At 45.1% G+C, this 24,039-nt stretch overlaps 1 protein-coding gene and 1 pseudogene across 1 annotated transcript in view; one reads left to right on the top strand and one right to left on the bottom strand.

The window, feature by feature from the left end:
* Positions 1-24,039, top strand: part of CCDC158 (coiled-coil domain containing 158) — a 50,330-nt gene that overhangs the window by 17,109 nt on the left and 9,182 nt on the right. The window contains exons 10-22 of the mRNA XM_087723986.1: positions 178-297; positions 2,155-2,352; positions 6,387-6,869; positions 7,450-7,639; positions 8,352-8,504; positions 9,562-9,674; positions 10,890-11,048; positions 11,493-11,585; positions 14,554-14,670; positions 15,080-15,228; positions 19,748-19,798; positions 21,392-21,451; positions 22,044-22,111. Of these exons, the coding sequence (XP_087580112.1) occupies positions 178-297; positions 2,155-2,352; positions 6,387-6,869; positions 7,450-7,639; positions 8,352-8,504; positions 9,562-9,674; positions 10,890-11,048; positions 11,493-11,585; positions 14,554-14,670; positions 15,080-15,228; positions 19,748-19,798; positions 21,392-21,451; positions 22,044-22,111 (1,954 nt within the window). The remainder of the gene's footprint in view (positions 1-177; positions 298-2,154; positions 2,353-6,386; positions 6,870-7,449; positions 7,640-8,351; positions 8,505-9,561; positions 9,675-10,889; positions 11,049-11,492; positions 11,586-14,553; positions 14,671-15,079; positions 15,229-19,747; positions 19,799-21,391; positions 21,452-22,043; positions 22,112-24,039) is intronic.
* Positions 18,387-18,477, bottom strand: LOC148043760 (U6 spliceosomal RNA; annotated as a pseudogene).

Raw genomic sequence — 24,039 nt, 5'->3', positions numbered from 1 at the left:
GCCAGGTTTAGTTTTTGCAACTCAACCAAGGCCAGCTAAGCGTCGCCACCTTCTTGAGCTGGGCTGCAAAGGGAAGTTTAAAAAAGGAAAAAACACTGAGATTCTTAGGCACCTGCGTTCTGTGCCCCCCCCCCTCCGAGGGTCGTTTCTGAGTGTGTTTTTGTGTTAATGCTTTAGATAGAAGATCTGGAGAAGCAGCTGCACCTGGTTCACTCTGAGATGACTGAAGCTCAGATTGAAAGGGATCAATACAGCCAAGAGACTGGAAACTTAGATGATGAGGTTCAGCAATTGTTGGTAGGAATCTGGCGCAGGTCACACAGCTTCCTTTTTTTTTTTTTAAAGGCTTTTGTGAATCTCGGGGGTTCGTAATTGAACTGAGTGGGTCAAATTCTATGACTTTATGAGGAACTTAGGCCATTAGATGACCAAACTCATCTTCATGATAATGCCATGCATTCATACGTTCAACTCCAGCGGCACTGACCCTTGACCCCCACTCAGCCTACTGACCGAGTGTCAGTGGGGTGTAGGCAGCGGCGGGATTCAAAAATGTTAACAACCAGTTTTCTGCCTAGTTGTTGGGTGGTAAAGAGGAACAGCTTAAGATGAACCTGGTTCATTTACCTGTTGCAGGTAAAGAGTTGCAAATTTATTCTCCCCCCCACTTCCTTTGTCACATTGCTTGTTGCCTAAGAGAGTATGAGTCTAGAATTGCTACCTCCTGCCTTTCTTCCCTGGCATATGCGCGTGGAGTACATGTTCTTCATTATACTTTTGTTTTTATTTATTTATCAAACTTGTATGCTGCCCATCTCACCCAAGGCACCTCTTAGTACGATGTAGCTAGTCAAGTAGTTTACTTATCTCTATAGAGGCTGTTGTTAAAGAAATCTAATTTTGTGAGTTGATTAATGCTTTATATTCATATATGTGTGGGTGGGTGGGTGGATGTACTATAGTGTGTGTGTGTGTGTTTGTGTATAGGTAAGTAGGTAGGTAGGTTGGTTGGTTGGTAGGTAGACAGACATGATAGATAGATAGATAGATGATAGATAGATAGATAGATAGATAGATAGATAGATAGATAGATAGATAGATAGATAGAGACAGAGATGATAGATAGATAGATAGATAGATAGAGACAGAGATGATAGATAGATAGATAGATAGATAGATAGATAGATAGATAGATAGATAGATACATAGATACATAGATACATAGATACATAGATACATACATACATACACAGCTGGCTGGGGGATTCTGGGAGTTGAAGTCCACAGGACTCAAAGTCGCCAAGGTTGAGAAACACTGTTTTAGAGAGCCCTTGAGGCCACTTGGAGGACATAGATAAACTTCCAAATGGCCTCAACGACCCTCTAAAAGGATGCAAATGACCAGCTGTCTGCAAGGAGTATCAATCCTTCCAATTCCCCACCATCCCGTCAGAGCTGAAGAAGCTTCTTGGAGGAGAAGTGAAACGTCTTCAAAGAAAACACCAGAAAAATCCAGGGGCCTCTTTGAAAAAAAAATGAACTTTGGCACTTGAAGGACGGCAGAGTCACTTAACAACCGCGTGACTAATTTAATGACGGTAGATTCCCTTAACTCAGTGATGGCGAACCTTTTCAGCACCCAGTGCCCAAACCAGAACACGCATGCATGCACATGCACTGGAGCGCCAGAACCCCAGTGACCAGCTGGCCGGTGCACACATGCCTATTTTTTGGGTGGTTTGGGGGCTATTTTCAGGCTGTTTTTTGTTTTTCTGCCAGCCTAAAAATGGCCTCAAAAACGGGCAAAAACACCCTGGTTTTTTGGCGTCTTTGGCTGTTTTCATGCTGTTTCCCAGTGTTCCAGCAGCTGGCAACGGCGCGCGTGCCCACAGAGAGGGGGCTCTGCATGCCACCTCTGGCCCCTGTGCCATAGGTTCGCCATCACTGTGGCAAGGAACGTCGTACAATAGAACAAAACTCACTTAACAACCATCTCGTTTAGCAACAGCAATGTCAGGTTCGATCGGGGGTCGTAAGTTGAGGAATACCTGCCCATCTTCCAGGCTTTATTTAAAGGGTTTTGTATTTTTTTTTTTGTCCCCCACGTTCAGAAACGGTGAAGCCTTGCTTAATTGGGTTGCCTTGCCTTTTCAGGCTGATCTCCACAAGAAGGACGTAGAACTGAATCTGGAGAAGGAGCAGAACAAGAGGCTCTGGGATCGAGACACGGGCAGCAGCATCACCATCGACAACCTGCGGAGAGAGCTGGACAACAAGAACATGGAGCTGCAGCGCCTGGACTCCGTCGTCAGGTCCTTGCAGATGGAGTGTGAAGGACAAGTTCAGCGTCAGGTCAGAAAAGGACAGTGACGTGCGGGTGAGGTTTATGGCTGGTGAGGCAGAAATTTTTTTAGACTTGTGGACTTCAACTCCCAGAATTCCACAGCTAGACATGCTCAGTTCTGATTTAAAGCGACAGCATTTGTTTTTCTCCTTTGCTAAATAAGTTTCCTTCTTTCTTTTTCTTTTTCTTCTTCCTTCCCCTCCTTCCTCCCTCTCTCCCCCCCTCCCCCCTCTCAAACACACACACACACACACACACACACACACACAAAGTTGCACCAGGAGGATGAAGTTTGAATTCCTCCCCCTCCCTCCGACTCCCACGTACCTCTTCCAACTGTTTCAGAGAGGAATTCTTCAGCAATTCTTAGCTCTGCTCGAGTGATCATAAAAAGTCAGACTAGATGAGGCACGTCGTTCTCCCGCCTCCTCCTGTAGAGGGCGCTTTTTAGAGGCTTTTTTAAACAGTTAAGCACTAAGCAGAGTCATCCACTGTGACTGTGGCAGCAACTAGCTCAGCCTTTTTCCTTTTACATTTTTTTTTTCTTTTCATGAGGACAGTGGTGAGGCTCTGCCTCCCCTGACTGCACATCACTGGAAAAGGAGGAAGCTCCCATCAGACCTTGGAGGAATCCCAGATCTGGAGCAATCCCCAAACTTCTAGAATTTGGCCAAACATGATTAGACACACAAGGAATTTTGTCCCGGGTGCAGAAATTCTCAGTATATCCATGCAAAGCAACCGGATATTAATAATCATCATATGACATCTATAAGAGGAGGTAGTAGGAGACAAGATGGGAAGGATGCAAGTAATACAGGTAGTCCTCGATTTACAGCCACGATTTATGTTCTAAGTGAGACATTAAGTGAGTTTTGCCCCAGAGGAGGTAGGGTGGCCCGTCAGCGGCCAGCGGCCAGCAGAGTCGGAAAGTAAGGAGGTTGGGGAGGAACATGGGCCAGTCCTGGAGACTGGGGAAGGGTCGGACGAGGGCTCTGCATCGGAGGCAGAGATGGGGCCAAGGCCGTCTGGCAGTTCTCAGCTGCCTTCGGAGCTAGACAGCAGTGAGGCAGAGGAACAGCTGGAGCCTGTTCCCAGTGTGCACAGGCGCAGAGCTGCCAGAAGAAAAGTCAGGGTAGACTCGGGAGTAAAGCCACAGGTGGAAGTTCTTGGCCCCTCCCAGAGGAAATAAAAGAGGAGCAAAAGGGGAGTGGGCATTTGCAGGAAACAATTGGTTCATTCGGTCATTAGATTCGTTTCAGGAGTGTGGAGATCTGTCCGTGAATCTCAGAGACTCTGTGCCAAGTCTTTCCTTGCATAGTGCTGTGTTTGGAAAATATTTACATGGCAGCTTTCCAAGCTAGATAAGGTCTGTGGTCATAAATATTCCTTTGAAAGGCTGTTTGCCAGGCCTTTGCTGAAGGGGAATGAGAGGAATTCACATTCATTGAATAAAAGGGGTTTTGCTAGGACCAGGAATCTGCTTCGTGCTTTTTGGGGAAGCCTCGGTCAGAACAATAGCAATAGCAATAGCAGTAGACTTATATACCGCTTCATAGGCCTTTCAGCCCTCTCTAAGCGGTTTACAGAGAGTCAGCATATTGCCCCCAACAATCTGGGTCCTCATTTTACCCACCTCGGAAGGATGGAAGGCTGAGTCAACCCTGAGCCGGTGAGATTTGAACCGCTGAACTGCTGATCTAGCAGTAGCCTGCAGTGCTGCATTTAACCACTGCGCCACCTTGGAACAGGCAGTAGAGAAGACGAGAAGGATACTAATAATTAGAGGTAGTCCTTGACTTACGACCACAACTTAGGTTGTTAAGTGAGACATTTGTTAAGTGAGTTTTGCCCCCTATTACCACTTCTCTTGCCTTAGTTGTTAAGCGAATCTGGTTTCCCCATCTACATTGCTTGCCAGAAGGTTGAGAAAAGGGATTGTGTGACCTTGGGACACAGCGACGGTCATTAATGCGAACCAGTTGCCAAGCATCTGAATTTTGATCACCTGATTATGGGGAACACTGCCAAGGTCGTAACGGTGAAAACCAGTCCCTCGTGCCCAAAAGTTTGGGGGCTGATGCCTTCTGTTTTTTATTTTATTTTATTATTAAATATTGCGGCTGTTCAAACCAGGATTCCTTTGTCTTGACCTCAGGCCTGGAATGAACAATCCTTGTGAACCGAGGAGAGAAATAGGACATTTTTGGGGGGTCCTACTTGCAGCAAGACAAGACTAAGCAAAAGCAGAGGATTGTCCCGTTCTAAAGGGACATTGAGCTTGTCGATCAGAAAGGTCGGAACGTTGGCGGTTCGAATCCCGAGCGCCACGTAATGGAGTGAGCTCCCGTGACTTGTCCCAGCTTCTGCCAACTTAGCAGTTCGAAAAATGCAAGTAGAAAAATAGGAACCACCTTTGGTGGGAAGGTAACAGCGTTCCGTGCGTCTTCGGCATTTAGTCATGCAGGCCACATGACCACGGAGACGTCTTCAGACAGTGCTGGCCCTTTGGCTTTGAAACGGAGATGAGCACCGCCCCCTAGAGTTGGGAACGAATAGCACATATGTGAGAGGGGAACCTTAAAGGGCCACTTCCACTGGGTGGAACACATCGTGCAGTTGTATTCTCAACGACCTGCAGGGGGCAGCATCACTCTACGTTTACAGCAAAAATACTCCCCCTTCACTTCTCATTGAACCCAAAACTAATGTTGCTAGCTGAAACATTTGTTTAGTGAGTTTTTCCCCGTTTTATGACCTTCCTTCCCACAGTTGTTAAGTGAATCACTGCAGCGTTAAGTGAATAGCATTATTGTTAAGTGAATCTGGCTTCCCCTTTGACTTTGCTTGCGGGAAGGTCGCAAAAGAGGATCGTGTGACCCCCCCGCGGGACGCTGTAACCGTCATAAATCTGAACCCGTTGCCACACGTCTGAATTTTGATCACGTGATCACAGGGATGCTGCCACAGTCATAAGTGTGAAATAACGGCCGTAAGTCACTTTTTTTCAGTGCCGTCGTAACTTTGAACAGTCACTAAATGAACGGTTATAAGTCGAGGACTACCCGTGTTGGCATGATAGGAGAATCAGGAAGAGTCCTCCAGGATTTTTGCTTAGCCGCCACGTTTATTAAAAGACATCAGTGAGTTTTTGTGAAATGGAAAAGATGCTACCCGCCCCCTGATTATTAGCCTGATAAGGTCTGTGGTTGTCAATACACCCTTGAAAGACTGTTTGCCGGGGACTTTGCTGGATGTGAATGAGGGGAATTCACATTAGCTTAATAAAAAGGGGTTTTGTCGGGACAAGGAGTCTGCTTTGTGATTTTTTGAAACCTAGGTCAGAGTAATAGGGCAGAAACCAGGAATTGTGGCGTGCCAGCAGAGCTGGCAGCAGATTCGGACAGTGAGGAGGTTGGGGAGGAACCTGGGCCAGTCCTGGAGTCTTGGGAAGGCTCTGATGAGGGCTCTGTGTCGGAGGCAGAGAGGGGGGCAGAGCCGTATGCCAGTTATCAGCTGCCTTCAGAGTCAGACATCAGTGAGGCAGAAGAACAGCTGGAGCCTGTTCCCGATGTACGCATGCGCAGAGCTGTCAGGAGAAGGAACGGCTAAAGAACAGGGGTCGACTTGGGAGTAAGGCCACAGGTGAATAGTGAATGGCCCCTCCCAGAGGAAATAAAAAGAGAAGCGAAAGGGGAGGGGAGTTTGCAGGAGACAATTAGTTCATTTAATTGGTTTGTGACTCTCTGAGACTCCTTGTCAAGTCTTGTAGATATCGGCCTGGCAGCTCTCCAAGCCAGATAAGGTCTGTGAGTGTAAATCCTCCCTTGAAAGACTTTGCTGGATGTGACTGAGCAGAATTCACAGTCAATTAATAAAAGAGGTTTTTGTCAGGACAAGGAATTTGCTTCATGCTCTTGGGAAGCCTTGGTCAGAACACCAGGTTCATCTTAAGCTGTTCCTCTTCCTAGTTCCATTTGGGAATAATCTCCTTCGATACGCTGAAAGCCGTGGGGAAAACACTATATCTTTCCTTTTCCAGATGTCCGCAATTAAAGAGAGGAACGACAGCCTAGAGAGGGAATCTTGCATCTTGGCCCAGCTGAATTCAACCAAGGAAAAGCTCCATAAAGCTTCCCAAGAGCTGGGCGAACGGAAACTGAGCCTGGATTCCGCGGAGAGGGTCATCGCCGAACTCAAGTGTTCTCAACTGGAGAAGGAAAGAGTCATCGAGCGCACCAACAGCGAGATCGAGAAGCTGCGGGGACGCGTGGACAGCAAGCGGCAGGAGTTCCAGCAGCTGAAGAACGAGAGCGAGCTGTTGCGGGGAGTGCAGTCCGACTGCGAGTCCCTGAAGGTGCAGCTGGCGGAGAAGGAGAAGGTGATCGAGATCCTCCAGAAGCAGATCGAGGGCATGACGGAGATCGTAAGCCAACATGGCCGGACGGCGGGCGCCATGGAGACAGAGAAGTCTCAACTCGTAAAAGAAGTCGATGAAAAGAAGGTCGAACTCCAGGAACTGAAGGTGCCTTAACATTTTTCTTACGGCCGATAAGATCCCACAGGGTGGGCCTTCTCCGGGTGCCGTCAACCAGACGATGTCGGCTGGCAGCTCCCCGGGGGAGGGCCTTCTCTGTAGCCGCTCCGACCCTATGGAATGAACTACCCCCAGAGATCCGGACCCTTCCCACTCTCATGGCCTTCCGAAAGGCTATCAAAACCTGGCTATTCCGGCAGGCCTGGGGCTGTTGACCTCATGACTGAGGTCCAGCCCCGACCAGATTGAGTGCATGATGTGGTTTTTAACATGTTTTCCTCTGTTTTTTAAAAAATTTGTTTTTTTTTTTTCTTCTCAAAATTCATTTTCTGTAAGCCGCCCGGAGTCCTTCGGGATTGGGCAGCCTATAAATTTATTAAATACTAAATACTATTAATCAAGCCTGGCATTTCTTGTTGCTAAGCGAGGCAGTTTTTAAATCTTTTTTTTTCATTTCATTTTATTTTTTTTTATTGAAAGTTTTAATAGGTTTTACAATTATATACCTTTCCCCTTCCCTCCCTCCCCCCTGGTTCTTTCGTGGTTTGTTTTTTTTCCCCCAACCTAGGTTTCACAAGACAAAAAGGATAGCCGGATTCGTGAGTTGGAGGCCAGCCTGAGCGACATGGAATTAGAAAAGGTGAAACTGATGAACGTGTGCTCGGAAAGGCTGCGGGTACTGAAAGAGATGAAACTGGAGCGAGAAGAACTTGTGAATGAAATCAAAACCAACCGCATTGAGCTCAGTGCTCTCGCAGGTAATTCGCCAGTTTCGCCTTTGTTCCTTTGAGTCTTTATTCTCAGATACCTGAGCAGTGGTGGGATTCAATTTTTCTTTTACTATTGGTTCTGTGGGCCTGGCTTGGTGGGCGTGGCATGGGGGGGCGTGGCTTGGTGGGCGTGGCTTGGTGGGCGTGGCTTGGTGGGCATGGCAGGGGAAGCATACGGCAAAAACCCCATTTCCTCCCAATCAGCTGGGACTCAGGAGGCAGAGAATAGATGGGGGCGTGGCCAGCCAGAGGTGTTATTTACCATTTCTCCGAACTACTCAAAATTTCCGCTACCAGTTCTCCAGAACTGGTCAGAACCTGCTGAATACCACCTCTGTTCCCGAGACCAAAGTTTCTCAACCTCAGCAAGCTTTAAGATGTACAGATTTCAGCTCTGCGGGCACATGAGCTGTCACCCAACTCAGCTGCATCACACATATGCGTGCGCCTCCCAGCAGCCAGCTGATTTTGGGGGGTCTCAGCCATGCATGTGGGGGGACGCGCGCACATGCGCAGGGGCGGGGGGAGCGCAGTGCCCGCCTGCAGCCCGGTTTTTGGTCCCCAGAGGCCCTTCCAACCAACATCCCAGCGGGTCTCCCTGCCCCTGAACTGAATTCGCGCTGGGTTTCATTTACCACGGAGGGAGCATAAAACCCAAGAACAGCGTGATTTGATTCGGTGTGTTTCTCTTTCGCTGCAGAGGAAGCAGAAATCATCAGGAATGATTACCGAGAGAAGAACGAAGACATGGAAACCATCGTGAACAAGCTGAAGATGCAGCTGAAAACTGCTCAGATTGAACTGGAGCAAACCAGGGCCACTCTCAAGACCATGGAGGGCTCGGATGGCCATGGTAATGGTGCGACCTTCGTTGTGTAGAATTCTTTTTTTCTTTGTCTGTGGAGGAGAGTCTCAGGTCAGGTCCATGGAGATTCTCTGCCATTCAGGTCCCGGTTGTCCCCAAAGGTGCTTTTTCAACAGGCAACTGGACTTTCTGGGGTTTTTCTTTGAAGAGGTTTTGCTTCTCATCCAAGAAGTTTCTTCGGCTCTGACTGAATGATGGGGAATGTTCTGACCGAGGCTTCCCCAGCAGCCCGAAGCCGAGTCCTCGTCCCGATAAACCGCTTTTATTTAATTGACAGAGAATTCCTCTCCAGCAAAGTCTTCCTCTCCCACAGTCTTTCAAGATAGTTCACAATTACCAACCTTTATCAGGCTTGGAGAGTGGCCAGGCCGATATTTCAGAGGCCGCAATACTTGGCAAGAATGTAGGGTTGAACTAATTGTCTCCTGCAAACTCCACTCCCTTTTTGCTCCTCTTTTATTTCCTCTGGGAGGGGCCATTCACTGTCCATCTGTGGCTTTACTCCCAAGTCGACCCCTGTTCTTTAGCTGTTCCTTTAGTCTGGCAACTCTGTGCATGCGCACACTGGGAACAGGCTCCAGCTGTTCCTCTGCCGCCCAGTAATTTGCCTTGTGGAGCAAACAGCAAGTTTCACTTTCATTTTCTCCCGATCATCAGCTGTTTCAGGCTGCAGAGATTGCTATCGCCTATTGCAGCCTCCACAAGCCCCATTTTCCCCGTTTGCTGCAAGGAGGTAAATTGCTGGGAGGCAGAGGCCAAAGGGTGGGGGACGGTGGGTTGGTGGGGCTACATTCAGTGTATAAGACGCACCCAAATTTTCACCCTCTTTTAGGGGGGGGAAAGGTGCGCCTTATACTCCGAAAAATACGGTAAATGGGGCAAAACTTACCTAGCCAATGTCTCACTTAAGACATGAAGTGATCGACCCAGATTGTATCCTGCGACTTTATCCTGGGACGCGTACATTCGCCTTCCTTCGTGAAAAATTGTCGCGCCAAGAAGGGTCAAAGTCCCACTAACGCCTTGGACGTCTTCTCTTTGACAGCCATGAAAGTCGCGATGGGGATGCAGAAGCAAATCACAGCCAAACGAGGCCAGATCGATGCCTTGCAGAGCAAGATTAAGTTCTTGGAGGAAGCCATGACGAATGCAACTAAGGTCCAACTTGCTGAATTATTCAACTGCGATAAACGTAGCCCAGTCCCAATCCTCAGGCCAAACGTTTGAAAGATTGCTATGGGTGCAAATCTGCCTACAGTATGATTGAAAGGATGGAACATATCGAGCGCTAGTTAATTGCCAGGTGTCTTTATCACAGCCCCTATACCAGTGATGGCTAATCTTTTTGCCATTGTGAGCCAAAAGCGGGGGGGGTGAGTGCGAGGGGGTCATGCACGCATGTTCCCATGCCCATAATTCTATGTTCCCTCCCCCCGCACATGCGCGCAACGCCCTCCCAACGCATGCACATGCATCCCTGCCCTCTCCCTGTTTTTGGCATGTGGCAATAAACAAACAAACGACAGTTTCTCCGAATCCCCACAGAGCAAAAAAGTCAAGTGCCCCATTTCATCACCACTTAATCTAATTCTTTCAAGATTGGGGATATTTACGAGGTTAAAAAACGTCAAAATTGGCACCGCACACATCAAAAACAAAGGGATCTTTGCTCGTACTTCTGTTGGCACCCTTTTGACTTTTTTTTTCTTTTTTTTGGGGGGGGGGGACATTTGTTGTGATATTTTATCGTTTTGTTGGAACAAATGTCCCTCTGGGTTCAGTTCCAAGTGGGGAGAAAGACCCTGGAAACATGGAGGCTGTTTGGAAAGATGGCTTGAATGGTGGGCAGGATCCCATGCCTTGTGGGTGTTAGGTGAAGGAGGAAAAAAAAGAGGAAGAGATGCTGAGAGTTTTATTTATACCCTCTCTGCCCTTTTGAATTTGAGCTAGTATTCTGATTGGTTGTCAGACTCCCAGGGGCAACTCTGTAGGTTGTCCTGAGTCCCAGGCTTGGTTGAACCTTGCTGGGTGATGATGTAATGAAAGGGCTTTTGGGATTCCGATTATGGCTCTGCCTGAAGGAGGTAGATCTTAGTTATGTAAAATAATAGACTGGCTCAGGCCTTAATGGCCCATTGACCAAGGTGGTGGTGGTGGTGATGCTGCTGAGTTTCTACCTCCCTTTTAGGGGAAACATTCTTCCCTTCTCATATTTCCTAAAATCTCATTTTCCTAAGAGAGGGGAGGGTGCTAACTTCCTACAGTTTGAAATCCAAAGCAGCGTGGTAGATGCTGTTCCTTGTTTAAAAAAAATTGAAACCTGGTTTTGTGTCTCTCCACCCCACTCCCCATCCCCCTATTTTGCCTCTACAGGAAAAACATTACTTGAAAGAAGATAGGAACCGATTAAGTCAAGAGCTGAGCTGCATGGCTGCTTTAAACAACAAATTGGCTGGAGAGTTAGAAATCTTAAAGTCCCAGGATAAGCGTTTGAAAGACAAACTGGTGACGATGGAAGCCGCTCTAGATAAAGTAAGTTTCCTTAACCCATCGACGTACAGTCTTCGACTTACAACCATCCATTTAGCGACCGTTTGAAATTACCGCGGCCCCCCGAGAGAAGTTATTTTTTTTAATAAAAACAGGGATAGAATCAAGATCACGTGAAGGGTTCATACCACTTTATAAGGCCTTGGTAAGGCCACACTTGGAATACGGCATCCAGTTTTGGTCGCCACGATGTAGAAAAGAATGTGGAGACTCTAGAAAGAGTGCAGAGAAGAGCAACAAAGAGGATTAGGGGACTGGAGACTAAAACATATGAAGAACGGTTGCAGGAACTGGGTATATTGAGTTTGATGAAAAGAAGGACTAGGGGAGACATGATAGCAGTGGAAACCGACTTAAATGTGATTGATAATGCTGGATGTGAATCATGTCCCAAATAGTAAATAACTCCCTCCCGATTTTATCCAGGCATCTCTGCAGTTTGCGGAGTGTCAGTGCATCATTCAGCGGCAGGAACAAGAAGTTATGCGCTACAAGCTTCAGCACACGTTAGATGTGAAAGTAAGTCTTCTGCTTCACCCATGCTTTCAAAAATATGTCAGAACCTTTACAGGCAGTCCTTGACTTAGAACAATTTGTTTAGTGATGTTTTGGGGTTACGGTGGCACCGGGAAAAGTGACTTATGACCGTTTTTCACACTTACGCCCTCCTCCTCCCCGCAGCATCCCCATGATCATGTGATCAAACATCAGAATGAGCCGAGGTGGCGCAGTGGTTAAAATGCAGCACTGCAATTCAGCAGTTTGGCTATTCAAATCCCACCAGGCTCAGGGTTGACTCAGCCTTCCATCCTTCCGAGGTGGGTAAAATGAGGACCCAGATTGTTGTTGGGGGCAATATGCTGACTCTGTAAACCGCTTAGAGAGGGCTGAAAGCCCTATGAAGCGGTATATAAGCCTAACTATTGCTATTGCTATTGCTTGTCAGCTGATTCATATTTATGACGGTCACTCTCCCTCCCACTCCTGCCAAACCAGCAATTCAAAAGTGGGTGAGTGCAAGTAGCTAGATGGGTACCACTTCAGAATGCCAACTTAACAGGGAGGTGAAAAGGGCGCCCAGCTGGGCATCCCCTGGGCAAGGATCATATATCACTGGTTAATCCTTCCTTCCAATCCAGAAGTGCTTTGGTGCTCCCGACACAAATATTGCACAAATATAGGAGTAATATGGCACTTACGTTGTATTTGTGCTGATAAATAAATAAAGGGAGAGTAGTATAGATCTATTTCAAGCTATTTAGCTCTCATCAGCTAGCCATACCCTTACTGGGATTCGAACCTGGGCTGTATTACATATTAGGCAGATGTGTTAACCACTAAGCCACAAGGTTCTCCTCCTTTATAATATGGCACTTATTCAATATTTTGTGGTGGCGCAGTGGTTAGAATGCAGTATTGCAGGCTGACTCTGCCTATTGCCAGGAGTTTGATCTACCCTACCTTATCCTATCCTATGCTATAATGTAAGAGGGATGGCACAGTGGTTAGAATGCAGTGTTGCAGGTTAACTCTGCATTTCGACTGCCAGGAGTTCGATCCTGATCAGCTCAAGATTGACTCAGCCTTCCATCTTTCCGAGGTCAGTAAAATGAGGACCCGAATTGTTGGGCTGTAGAGCACCATGAAGAGATATATGTCTAAGTGCTATTCTTCCCAAGCACAAATTCCAGAAGGGATACCCAAATAAGAGCCTATTTTCCTCTTTAAATAAAACAACCAAATTAACCATTCCTGCTTTATCTTCCTTTGCTGTGGAAATAATGTGTATTTCTATTTGCACCTAGTAATCTTTGTGAGCTGTCCCCATTTTTATTCACAAGATTTATTGTCTTCTTTCAAATCCTTTGGCCTTACTGAAAGAAATATATATATATATATATATATATATATATATATATATATATATATATATATATATATATATATATATATATATATATATATATATATATATATATATATATATATATATATATATATATATATATATATATGTTATATTTATGCTGATAAATAAATAAAGGGAGACTAGTATAGATCTATTTCAAGCTATTTAGCTCTCATCAGCTAGCCATACCCAAGTTTGGAATCGAACCTGTGCTCTATTGCCTCCCAGGCAGGGAGTTAACCATTTGAGCTACAGAGAACGACTTCCTTATCAGCCAGCCAGGGTGGGAGGTATATACTTAAAGTCACAACCCCTGGTATGCCCAAGTATGGGAGGAAGGTCACACTTCCACTCTCTGTCATTAGGCTCGTCACAAGAGACCATCCAGACAGAAACCCAATATTTTTTACTGTTGCCTTTTTTGTTACATTTGTTATATTTATGCTGATAAATAAATAAAGGGAGACTAGTATAGATCTATTTCAAGCTATTTAGCTCTCATCAGCTAGCCATACCCAAGTTTGGAATCGAACCTGTGCTCTATTGCCTCCCAGGCAGGGAGTTAACCATTTGAGCTACAGAGAACGACTTGTGGAAGTGTGACCTTCCTCCCATACTTGGGCATACCAGGGGTTGTGACTTTAAGTATATACCTCCCACCCTGGCTGGCTGATAAGGAAGTCGTTCTCTGTAGCTCAAATGGTTAACTCCCTGCCTGGGAGGCAATAGAGCACAGGTTCGATTCCAAACTTGGGTATGGCTAGCTGATGAGAGCTAAATAGCTTGAAATAGATCTATACTAGTCTCCCTTTATTTATTTATCAGCATAAATATAACAAATGTAACAAAAAAGGCAACAGTAAAAAATATTGGGTTTCTGTCTGGATGGTCTCTTGTGACGAGCCTAATGACAGAGAGTGGAAGTGTGACCTTCCTCCCATACTTGGGCATACCAGGGGTTGTGACTTTAAGTATGTATATATATATATATATATATATATATATATATATATGTATATGTATATGTATATGTATATGTATATGTATATGTATATGTATATGTATATGTATATGTATATGTATATGTATATGTATATGTATATGTATATGTATATGTATATGTATATGTATATATATATATATAATGTTTTTTTATTTTGTGCTGATAAATAAATAAAGGGAGACTAGTATAAAAAATATATATATATTGGGTTTCTGTCGTGATGGACTCTTGTGACGAGCCGAATGACAGATGATGGAAGCAATTAGCTTCCTCCCATAATTGGGGCTTACCAGGGGTTGTAAAAATCTTGAGGCTGGAATGTGTTTATCGTGTACTGTGCTAGGAAGAGGTGGATGTCAATTCCCCCTTTTCTTTTCTTTTTCTCTTCCCTCTTGTATCTCACACCCTATTTCCCTCCCTTAATTTCTTACGTTCTTTTCTTCTTTGTATTTTATATAATAAAAATAAAAAATATAATAATAATAATAATAATAATAATAATAATAATAATAATAATAATAATAAAGTCTTAAGTGCTGTTGCTATGGCTATTCATAAACATCTCCTCTCCCAAGGAGTTGCAGGGACCAGGATACACTGTGGGTTCCGCCTCACTGAAGCAGCGCTATTCATCCTTGCCTCACTCATCCAGCGCACCGTCGTGTCAAACGTTCGCAGGCCACATCTCTCATGTAAGTACTGTGTCTGCTCTGGAACATGAAACATTCAGGGGTGGGATTCAAAAATGTTAGCAACCGGTTCTCTGCCCAGTTGCTGGGTGGGCGTGGCTTCCCTCAAGCCTCTAGGAGGGTGAAAATGGCCTCCCCCAGGCCCCAGAGGAGCTCCGGAGCCTGGAAACGGGCTCATATCCAAACTTCTAGGAGGCTCGTTTTTTCACCCTCCCCAGGCTCCGGAAGCTTCCCTTGAGTTCCGGGAGGGTGAAAATGGCCTCCCCTGGGCTCCGGAGGCCGGAAACGGGTCCATGAATCAACTAGGGCATCTTTCGGAAACCTGACACTAGTGCTTGAGGGAAGAGGGCCTTTGTACTTGCGTGTTTCACCGATCCTCACGAGTCTTTTCCACACCCATCTTCCCGTACAGATGCCGTCCAAGCTTAAGTACGCCAAGGAGGATCCGCTGCGCGATTTAAAACAACTCCTTCAAGAGCTGCGAAGTACCATCGATGAAATACCTTCTGCCATTCTCCCCACAGCAGAAAGTGACAGCGACCCTGACTTGAGCACTACGCTGTAAGGATACGCAAAATATTGGTAACTTCTGTGTTTAGGATTCTCATTTTGGAAATGAATGGTCTATAGGCAAAGGGGGTATCCTTTGCCAAGGATAATCACAGACATCAATGGACATCTCACCTATGCTGAGTTTGTGTGAATCCATTGAGATTAAATTTTCCAAACTGAGCTCCGTCTGTCTTTACTTCCTGGACACACCCATGTTGTTCTTCTTAGCAACAGTCGAAGGATGACTTGCCACTGTCTTCTCCTGGGATGTTTTTGCAGTTCACCGACAAAAGGACGAATGACAAAACTGCGCCCGACTAAACCGCGGTGACAAAACCTCGTGTTCTAAAGCGCTCCGACGAATGAGTGCTGAATCGCGCCAACAACAGCGCGGCGACAGAAGTGCGCTGTAAAACTAAACCTAACCCTAAACCTAACCCTAACCCTAAACGTAACGCTAAACCTAATGCTAAACCTAACCCTAAATCTAACCCTAAACCTAACCCTAAATCTAAACCTAACCCTAACCCTAAACCTAACCCTAAATCTAACACTAAACCTAACCCTAAACCTAACCCTAAATCTAACCCTAAATCTAACACTAAACCTAACCCTAAACCTAACCCTAAACATAACCCTAAACCTAACCCTAAACCTAACCCTAAACCTAACCTTAAATCTAACACTAAACCTAACCCTAAACCTAACCCTAAATCTAACCCTAAACCTAACCCTAAATCTAACCCTAAACCTAACCCTAAATCTAACCCTAAACCTAACCCTAAATCTAACACTAAACCTAACCCTAAACCTAACCCTAAACATAACCCTAAACCTAACCCTAAACCTAACCCTAAACCTAACCTTAAATCTAACACTAAACCTAACCCTAAACCTAACCCTAAATCTAACCCTAAACCTAACCCTAAACCTAACCCTAAACCTAACCCTAAATCTAACCCTAAATCTAAACCTAACCCTAAACCTAACCCTAAATCTAACACTAAACCTAACCCTAAACCTAACCCTAAATCTAACCCTAAACCTAACCCTAAATCTAACACTAAACCTAACCCTAAACCTAACCCTAAACCTAACCCTAAACCTAACCCTAAACCTAACCCTAAACCTAACCCTAAACCTAACCTTAAATCTAACACTAAACCTAACCCTAAACCTAACCCTAAATCTAACCCTAAACCTAACCCTAAATCTAACCCTAAATCTAAACCTAACCCTAAACCTAACCCTAAATCTAACACTAAACCTAACCCTAAACCTAACCCTAAATCTAACCCTAAACCTAACCCTAAATCTAACACTAAACCTAACCCTAAACCTAACCCTAAACCTAACCCTAAACCTAACCCTAAACCTAACCTTAAATCTAACACTAAACCTAACCCTAAACCTAACCCTAAATCTAACCCTAAACCTAACCCTAAATCTAACCCTAAACCTAACCCTAAATCTAACCCTAAACCTAACCCTAAATCTAACCCTAAACCTAACCCTAAATCTAACCCTAAACCTAACCCTAAATCTAACCCTAAACCTAACCCTAAATCTAACCCTAAACCTAACCCTAAATCTAACCCTAAACCTAACCCTTACCTTAACTTAAATCGCCCTTCTGCTGACGCGCTGTTGTAAATCGCCCTTCTGTCGACGCGCTGTTGTTGACACGCTGTTGTCGGTGCGTTAATGACGTCGTGGTTTTAGCGACGCGGTTTAGTCGGGCGCGGTTTTGACGTTCGCCCTTTTGTCGGGTCACGGTTTTTGCAATGCCCTGGTATTGTTCATGGGCCTCTCAGCCAAGTACAGGTAGTCCTCGGCTTACAACAGTTCATTTATTGACCGTTGAAAGTTACGGCACTGTGAAAAAGGGACCGATAACCATTTTTCATACTTATAACCGTTGCAGCATCCCTATAGTCATGTGATCGAAATTCAGATGCTTGGCAACTGGCTCATATTTATGACGGTGGCAGTGTCCCAAACGGTCATTTTTTTATGACCATCTGACAAGTCGAGAGCCAAGGTGGCGCAGTGGTTAGAGTGCAGTACTGCAGGCTACTTCTGCTGACTACCTGCAATTTGGCCGTTCAAATCTCACCAGGCTCAAGGTTGACTCAGCCTTCCGTCCTTCCGAGGTGGGTCAAATGAGGAGCCAGATTGTTGGGGGAGGCAAGATGCTGACTCTGTAAACCGCTTAGAGAGGGCTGTAAGAGCACTGAGAAGCGGTATATAAGTCCAAGTGCTATTGCTAGTGCTAAAGTCAACAGGGGAATCAGATTCACTTAACACACCGTGTTACTAATTTAACAACTGCAGTGATTCACTTAACAAATATGGCCCCCAAAAAAGGCTCATAAAATGGCCCCAAAGCCACTTAACAAATGACTCACTTAGCAACAGAAATTCGGGGCTCTGTTGTTGTCGCAAGTCGAGGACTGCCTGTATTAACCAGATCCAAGCTTGCATAACCTTTTGAGATAAATCAAGACAGCTAGGTGTTACATCCTAGCTGGATGGGTGGGTGGGTGGGTGGATGGATGGACGAACGGATGGATGAATGGAGAGAGAGAGGTATATTCACAAGCACACACACAAGGTTTAATAACCAAGATCTCCCTTTGAAGGAATTTTGGCATCAGTGCTGAGAAATTCTCAATCTACTTTCCACGCGGAACAGAAATCTGGCTAGGTGAAGACATGGTGCGATCCAATATAGGAGAAATTCATATCATCATATGGGCGATAAGGGTGGTTTCGTGGAACAGTTTGTTTAAACTTCTCAGATGAGTAATAGCAGACCATGGACTAGGGCAGGATTATCCAACCTTGGCAACTTTAAGACCTGTGGACTTCAACTCCCAGAATTCCCATGATGGCTGGGGAATTCTAGGGGATGAAGACCACAAGCTTCCAAGGTTGGACACCCCTGGAATAGAATAGGAGGTTGAATTTATATTTTCCATTAGGCAAGAGGCAAATTCGGCTACCTGTGCATATATTACAGGTGTTCTTCTGCTCCTGTTGACAAGGAGTTTTGTGTTTCTGTTTTTATAGCGGTGGGAAGTCAATTCAACCTATTATTTGCCTTTTGTCTACATGCTACAGGTGCTACTGGTCCTGGCTATTCAGTTTTTTCTTCCTCTTGCAGCAATAATTGAGGAAGGATCTTTTTATTAATTTGTAATATGCCAATCTTCTCTGTATCGTTCCAATTTTAGTACATATATTCCAAAAGAAAATAATAGGAAAAATAAGGGAGGGAAAAGTGTAGGAAAGGGGGGGGGGGAAGACACACAAAAAAGGTGGAGTGGAGTGGAATAGAATAGAATAGAATAGGGATTGGAATGGAATGGAATGGAATAGAATAGGGAGTGGAGTGGAATGGAATGGAATGGAATGGAATGGAATAGAATAGAATAGAATAGAATAGAATAGAATAGAATAGAATAGAGAGTGGAATAGAATAGAACAGGGAGTGGAGTGGAATAGAATAGAATAGGGATTGGAATGGAATGGAATGGAATGGAATAGAATAGGGAGTGGAGTGGAATGGAATGGAATAGAATAGAATAGAGTAGAATAGAATAGAATAGAGAGTGGAATAGAATAGAACAGGGAGTGGAGTGGAATAGAATAGAATAGGGAGTGGAATGGAATAGAATAGAATAGGGAGTGGAATGGAATAGAATAGAATAGGGAGTGGAATGGAATAGAATAGAATAGAATAGAATAGAATAGGGAGTGAAATGGAATGGAATAGAATGGAAGAGAATAGAATAGAATAGAGAGTGGAATGGAATAGAACAGAATTGAATAGAATAGGGAGTGGAGTGGAACGGAATGGAATGGAACAGAATAGAACAGAATAGAACAGAACAGAACAGAACAGAATAGAATAGAATAGAATAGAATAGAGCTGGAAGGAACCTTGGAGGTCTTCTAGTCCAGCCCCCTTCTCAAGCAGGAGAACCTGTACCATCTCAGACAAGTGACCATCCAGTGTCTTCTTAAAGTGATGGAGCGCCCACGTTTTCTGAAGGCAAAGCTTTTCCACTGGTTAATAACTTTAGAAAAAGAAGAATACTGTCACTTCGTGGGCATTGATCACCTCGCCATCTGCCCCCCCCCCCATCTCCTTGGAAAATTTGAGATGCGGCTAAGCCTGTTGTCCCACGCACGTGTCTCTCCTCGCCCATCTCTATGCCATGCAAAGAAGAATACGGTGATTGGCTGGTGGGCTTTGTCCCACTATTGGACGAGTTTGGTGGAAGGGAAATAAAAGCCAAGGGAGTCCTCCCATCACTTTCCTTCACTTGTCCCGCTTTATGCCAGTCTCATTTTCTGCTAACCGACATATTGATACACTATGCTCTAATGAAGCTGCCACTCAGCCATGTTTCTTTTCCCAATCAGGAATCCCACTTTGCATAAGACTGTTAATGACTACCCAAAAACTGTGTAAATAATATGATGTATTACGTGGTGTCTGCATTTTTACCGCCCCATTCAGAGAATTTCCTAGCAGAGAAAACATGGGCAGAAGAACATATGACCCCTGCAGGTGAGGCTCTGAAATTTTGACCTGGCAGATCAAAATATTCTAATTGAGCCCGATGGGAGAAAATGTGGGTTTTTTTCCCCCCTATTATTATTATTTCTAGCACTGCGTAAAGGGACACAGTGGCTCAGTGTCTAAGACGCTGAGCTCGTCGATCAGAAAGGTCGGTGGTTCGAATCCCTAGTGCCGCATAATGGAGTGAGCACCCGTTCCTTGTCCCAGCTTCTGCCAACCTAGCAGTTCGAAAGCACGTTAAAAAATGCAAGTAGAAAAGTAGGAGCCACCTTTGGTGGGAAGGTAACAGCGTTCTGTGCACCTTTGGCATTTAGTCATGCCGGCCACATGACAACGGAGACGTCTTCGGACAGCGCTGGCTCTTTGGCTTTGAAACTGAGATGAGCACCGCCCCCTAGAGTTGGGATCGACTAGCACACATGTGTGGGGGAATCTTTGCCTTTACCTTTTACAACTGCATATTTTTTATGTATTTTTATGGGGGTATTCAAGCATCTGTGAACATTCGTGACCTATCCAGAATGCAGTTAGAGAGACAATTAAAAGAAACATTCTCTTTAGCCTTCCCTTGTCCCAGGTTAAGATTACAGTTACGGATACTGTGGTTTCCTTGGTGCTCTCTGAGCATGATGGTTTTCTTGCAAACATTTCATTACTAAAAACTCAGCTAGCCCTGATGATGTTACCTAGCTGGGTAATAAAACGTCTGAAAGAAAGCCACCAAGTTCAGGGAGCACCTGGGACCCCACAGTTCAACCTTGAGCTTTGAATGTTCTTTCGTCGCCGTTATAGACATCCAGGTGTGGGTTTCGGCAGACACTACTGCTGGTTCAGTTGTGGGCACGCTGCGTGCATGCTTGATGCACACTATGCGCGCATGCACAGTACAATAAAAAATTTCTGCACATGCGCAGAACCAAAAAACAAGATGGCAATGCCGATGGCGCCAACCGGAGAACAGGTTCGTGGGTGTGGTAGACTTGGGTCACTGCCTGTTCCAGCGACCCAGGCCACCAAACCACTACCGGTTCGGCCGAACTGGGCCAAACCAGTAGGAAACCACCACTGGATACATCTCACGCTTTTTCTAAGATAGCAGAATTCCTCCCACAATGAAAGGAAAGCTTGTTCCAGAAATGTTCCCCCCAAAAGATCCATTTTAAGGAAGCATCATTCCCCAGGCAAAGACAAAAAATTCTAAAATTCTCCGCCACTATTTTATTCTAAAATGGAAAATTCAGAAATCCTTTTTTTTTCCTATTACTAGCTGATGGGTTGGAAGCAACATCTTGTTGTGCAGTGCTTTTAGCATCTGGTCCCCGCTGGTTCAAGAAATAATTAGGGAAAGGAAACTGTCTTGGTTAAGGACATTCTAAGCAAGATTCTTTCAGAAACTGGCTTGGTTTGGTTCAGATTTTTTTTTTCCAACCAGGAGACTGGACCAGTCCTGGGATTCCATGAACATCCTCATTTTCCTCAAAGGAAGCTTCTTTGATTGTTTTGTCGTCATTATCGTACATTGATTTCATCAATAATCACCCTTCTTTGATGGCTTTCACAGAGTTCTGTCTCTCGATACAGGGAGTCTGCAGTCAGAGACTTACCTTCAGAGGTGACCAGGGGGCAAGAAGCATACAGCAGGTGAGAAGCGATGCTTGGTTTGGTTCTTCGACATGGCAAAAGCATAGCCTTATCCTTAAGGGTAGAATTGTAACATGGCTGCCTCGTTGTTGGGAGAAACCTCCATCTGGTTCAGTTCCAAATAGGGAGAAAGGCCCAAAATGGAGGCTGGAGGCTGATTGGAAAGAGGGTGCTGTCAGGTTTCCAAAAAAATGCCCTAATTGATTCATTGAGTCACGAGCCAAATTTCAAAAGAAAACCAGTCATTTATTGGAAGATTTATTTTGGCAAGGCCTTGACTTTCCTTGTCTGAAGGTCTCCAAAGGGGGCCAGATGACCCCGGGGACACTACAACGGTCATAAATATGAGGCAGCCGCCAAACATCTGAATTTTGACCAGGGGGCCTTCGGGATTCTGCGGCGGTCGTAAGTGTGAAAAATGGTCACAAGCTACTTTTTTTTCCCAGTGCCGTTGTAACTTCATATGGTTGTAAGTTGAGGACTGCCTGCAATTATTTCTTTTGTTGATAATGTCAGGCTGTATTCCTCATCTTGTAGGTGGTTCTTGAGTAACAGAGAGACAACGTGGCTTTATTTTTTGTTTTATCCACAGGGATGCCTTAACCTTACATACTGCGGATCTTGAAGGTCAAGAATCGGCTTTCCCTTTTACATCCAGTGGTGAGCTTCCCCTTGGACATTAAACGAGGGAACCAGAGGTGGTATTCAGCCAGTTCGGACCAGTTCACCCAAACTGGTAGTAGAAATCGCAGGTGGGAACTTAGAGGTTGCATCCTTCTAGAGGATAGCTGAAGCCCTTGGAGGTTTCTCTGTGTCCTCAGGGTCACCTGAGTAGCACTACTCAGTGCTAAGAGCACCACTCAGGTGACCCTGAGGACAGAGATAAACCTCCAAGTGGCCTCAACGACCCTCTAAAAGGATGCAAAGGACCAGCTGTCTGCAAGGAGTATAAATCCTTCCTTTCCCCACCATCCAGTCAGAGCTAGCAATAGCAATAGCAGTTAGACTTATATACCGCTTCATAGGGCTTTCAGCCCTCTCTAAGCGGTTTACAGAGTCAGCATATTGCCCCCAACAACAATCCGGGTCCTCATTTTTCCCTACCTCGGAAGGATGGAAGGCTGAGTCAACCTTGAGCCGGTGAGATTTGAACAGCCGAACTGCAGAACTGCAGTCAGCTGCAAGTAGCCTGCAGTGCTGCACTCTAGCCACTGCGCCACCTCGGCTGAAGAAGCTTCCTGGAGGAGAAGCGAAACGTCTTCAAAGAAAGTCTAGTTGTCTCCTGAAAAAGCACCTTTGGGATAACCATGAGATGGATGACTGAGAATCTCCGCAGGGATTGTCTTACGGAAGTACAATATCAGCATGGGAAATGGTGGTTCACATTTGTAAAAGAAAAAAATGGCAACAAAACCCACCTTGGGGGTCTCTTGAAACCGTGACCCGTCAAAAGCGCGGACGACAAAAGCGCGATCGACAAAATCGCGCCTTTGACGTCATCACAGCGCGACGAAAAAGATCGAAAAATTCAAATAAAAATTAATAAAAATTAAATTAAAGCAAGCCGATTCACATAAAGGTAAGGGTTAGGGTTAGGGTTAGGGTTAGGGTAAGGGTAAGGGTTAGGGTTAGCTTTAGAGCGTTAGCGTTAGCGTTAGGGTTAGGATAAGGGTTAGCGTTACGTTTTTCGTTACTTTAACGGTTAGGTTTAGGGTTAGGTTTAGGGTTAGGTTAAGAGTTAGGGTTAGGGTTAGGTTTAGGGTTAGGTTTGGGGGGGTTAGGGGAAGGTTTTAGCTTTATTTTTACATTTTTTCGATCTTTTTCGTCGCGCTGTGATGACGTCACAGCGCGCTTTTGTCGAGCGCGATTTTGTCCTACGCGCTTTTGTGGTGGAACCCTTGAAACACCCCCTTTTAGAATAGAATAGAATAGAATAGAATAACAGAGTTGGAAGGGACCTTGGAGGTCTTCTAGTCCAATCCCCGGCTCAGGCAGGAAACCCTACACCACTTCAGTCAAATGGTTAGAATAGAATAGAATAGAATAGAATGGAATGGAATGGAATGGAATGGAATGGAATAGAATGGAATAGAATAACAGAGTTGGAAGGGACCTTGGAGGTCTTCTAGTCCAACCCCCTACTTAGGCAGGAAACCCTACACCACTTCAGTCAAATGGTTAGAATGGAATAGAATAGAATAGAATAGAATAGAATAGAATAGAATAGAATAGAATAGAATAGAATAACAGAGTTGGAAGGGACCTTGGAAGTCTTCTAGTCCAACCCCTGGCTCAGGCAGGAAACCCTACACCACTTCAGACAAAGTTAGAATAGAATGGAATGGAATGGAATGGAATGGAATGGAATGGAATGGAATGGAATGGAATGGAATGGAATGGAATAGAATAGAATAGAATAACAGTTGGAAGGGACCTTGGAGGTCTTCTAGTCCAACCCCCGGCTCAGACAGGAAACCCTACACCACTTCAGACAAATGGTTAGAATAGAATGGAATAGAATAGAATAGAATAGAATAACAGAATTGGAAGGGACCTTGGAGGTCTTCTAGTCCAACCCCCTGCCTAGG

Source organism: Thamnophis sirtalis, unplaced genomic scaffold (genome assembly GCF_051295495.1).
Source record: "Thamnophis sirtalis isolate CommonGarterSnake01/CBP01778 unplaced genomic scaffold, rThaSir2_p1.2 scaffold_10, whole genome shotgun sequence".
Taxonomy (NCBI): Eukaryota; Metazoa; Chordata; class Lepidosauria; order Squamata; family Natricidae; genus Thamnophis; species Thamnophis sirtalis.
The sequence above is the reverse complement of the archived record's forward strand: the minus strand, read 5'-3'. Positions and strand labels throughout refer to the sequence as shown.